This window comes from Neurospora hispaniola (genome assembly GCF_033458365.1).
Source record: "Neurospora hispaniola strain FGSC 10403 chromosome Unknown B0T23scaffold_3, whole genome shotgun sequence".
NCBI lineage: Eukaryota > Fungi > Ascomycota > Sordariomycetes > Sordariales > Sordariaceae > Neurospora > Neurospora hispaniola.
The window spans coordinates 2,421,957-2,423,802 of NW_026944408.1; the positions used below are offsets into that span (position 1 = coordinate 2,421,957).

Genomic DNA, 1,846 nt, shown 5'->3' on the forward strand with positions numbered 1-1,846 from the left:
ACCAGATGACTTAATCCCTTGCTATCAAATGCTGTCCAGAACTCCTACCATGCCGTGACATAAGATTCTCAAGAAAAGATATTAAGCGCTTGGGGGGGAAAATGGCTGTGACAGCCCCGAGAGGTCAAATGCTGGCGTGGTGCCCATGGCCATGTCCATGCCCATAGCTTTGGTAACGAGAATCCATTTCATAAGACTCGGAGCTCTCCCGGCTGCTGTAATCAAGGACGCCTCTGTCGCTCATGGGGGTGGCATATTGCGGTGGTCGGACATCCGCGTCAGATTCCGGGCAATTGAGAAGGTTGTTGATTGAGGGCTCGACACTGACGCTGCGGCGGCTGGGCACGCCACGGCCTGGACCCGAGCGGCTGTAGTGTCTCGTGTGGGAGACCGAAACCGGTCGAGTTCGGCGGGCGATGGGTGACGAGTTGGGACGATAATGCTTCGCGGCCTCGGTTTCGGCCTTCGCCTGTTCGATGAGGAGGGGTACTTTGCGGCGACGGGCGTTGATGAACCAGTTCGAAATTTGATCTGCAAAACCAACAGTCAGTAAAGTGGTACTTACGAATGAGACGCTCTCGGATTGTCTTACTCATCTGCATGTTTGTTTCTCTCATCATTTTTTGCTTCTCATCTTCGGTCGGATAGGGATGGTTTAGATGGCCGTACAGCCAAGCGTACAGCTTCTCCGTAACCTCCTTGGGAAGATTGCCACGTCTCTTGTTCTTGCCCCCATCGCCGCCCCGAGGGCTCACCGCAGAATCAGAGTGGCTCCCCCAAGGATGAGCATAGTGCAAGCGCTCGCTGCGGGCACGCTGTTCGTAGAGATTCTGCTGGGATCCGGGTTGAGGGAAGGGCCCATGACGGTGTTCTAGTGGGGGGTAGTAGGAACCTTGAGGATACCCGTGAGGAGGGTAGCTATCCTGACGGTATATGGGCTGGTGTGGCCCATAGTGAGGGTAGCCACGCCGTGGCTCGCTGTTTTGATGATAGCCGTTGTGTTGAGCAAAAGCGTCCGACGGTGGCAGACGCGGAAGCGGGCCATCTAGATAGGTACGTGCTCCAGAATCTTGCTGGCCATGACTATGTTGCGAAAAGACATTGATGCTGGGGCTAGAGCCCGTTGTGGGCAGACGATCAGTGGTGTATCCTTGGGAGTTTCCACCATCAATAGTATCCTTATGCACCTGAGATTGCCGGCGGCCATAGTCCATGTCCAGCTTATCAAAATCTGGAATAATGGACCGGATGGGTGGCAGTGCTGAGCCGGGAGATGGAAGCGACCGCGGGTCGCTCTGTGAGCTACTCACGTTCAGGCCATGCATTGTCTGAGGCTGGTGGTGCGGTGGACGGTGATAGAATGATGTCGCCATCTTGGATGAAGTAAGAAATATCGAACTGAGAGGGCAATGGTCTCGCGGAACGTTGTGGTGTGGTGTTGTCAGATGTCAGGCGCCCGTTAGACACAGGGTAGTGCTTCTATAGGAAGTGGACGACTAGCGGCAACGAAGCCAGCGTGTGCTAACACTCGATTTGTCAGTTTTATTTGTCTTGACCGTTTTGTGTCAGAGGCACGTTACCTTTGGTCTTCAATGTTGACGGAAGAGCAGACTCGGGAGTGCTTGTGGGACAATATGGCACAGTGAAAAGTGACGAGGAGTGAAGGAAAAGGGCCCAGGTTTTTCTGGGAGGATAGCTATTTTATAAAAAGTTTAGAAAGAAAAAAAGCCCAATGTTGGTTGATAGCCTTCACCTCATCGACTGCGGCGAAATTCCGAATAGGTAAATAGCACGAAGGTGCAGAATTGACTAGATGACACTCGAGGTTGTTGGCATCGATGTGTAT

The 1,846-nt window shown here is 53.0% G+C and overlaps 1 protein-coding gene across 1 annotated transcript; it reads right to left on the reverse strand.

The window, feature by feature from the left end:
- Positions 1 to 66: 66 nt before the first annotated feature.
- Positions 67 to 1,606, reverse strand: B0T23DRAFT_115394 (homeobox KN domain-containing protein). Its single transcript, XM_062831944.1, has 3 exons — positions 1,581 to 1,606; positions 593 to 1,521; positions 67 to 531 (listed from the first exon to the last, which is right to left on the reverse strand). Exons 2-3 carry the CDS (start codon positions 1,371 to 1,373, stop codon positions 125 to 127), a joined length of 1,188 nt encoding a protein of 395 aa, XP_062694131.1. The 5' UTR covers positions 1,374 to 1,521; positions 1,581 to 1,606; the 3' UTR covers positions 67 to 124.
- Positions 1,607 to 1,846: the final 240 nt, after the last annotated feature.

Bases quoted from the DNA above. Each gene is read 5' to 3' on its own strand.
- B0T23DRAFT_115394 (XM_062831944.1), bottom strand. From the start codon at position 1,373: ATGGCGACATCATTCTATCACCGTCCACCGCACCACCAGCCTCAGACA. The intron at 532-592 runs GTAAGACAATCC...TTGGTTTTGCAG, and splicing joins AGAAACAAACATGCAGATGA to ATCAAATTTCGAACTGGTTC.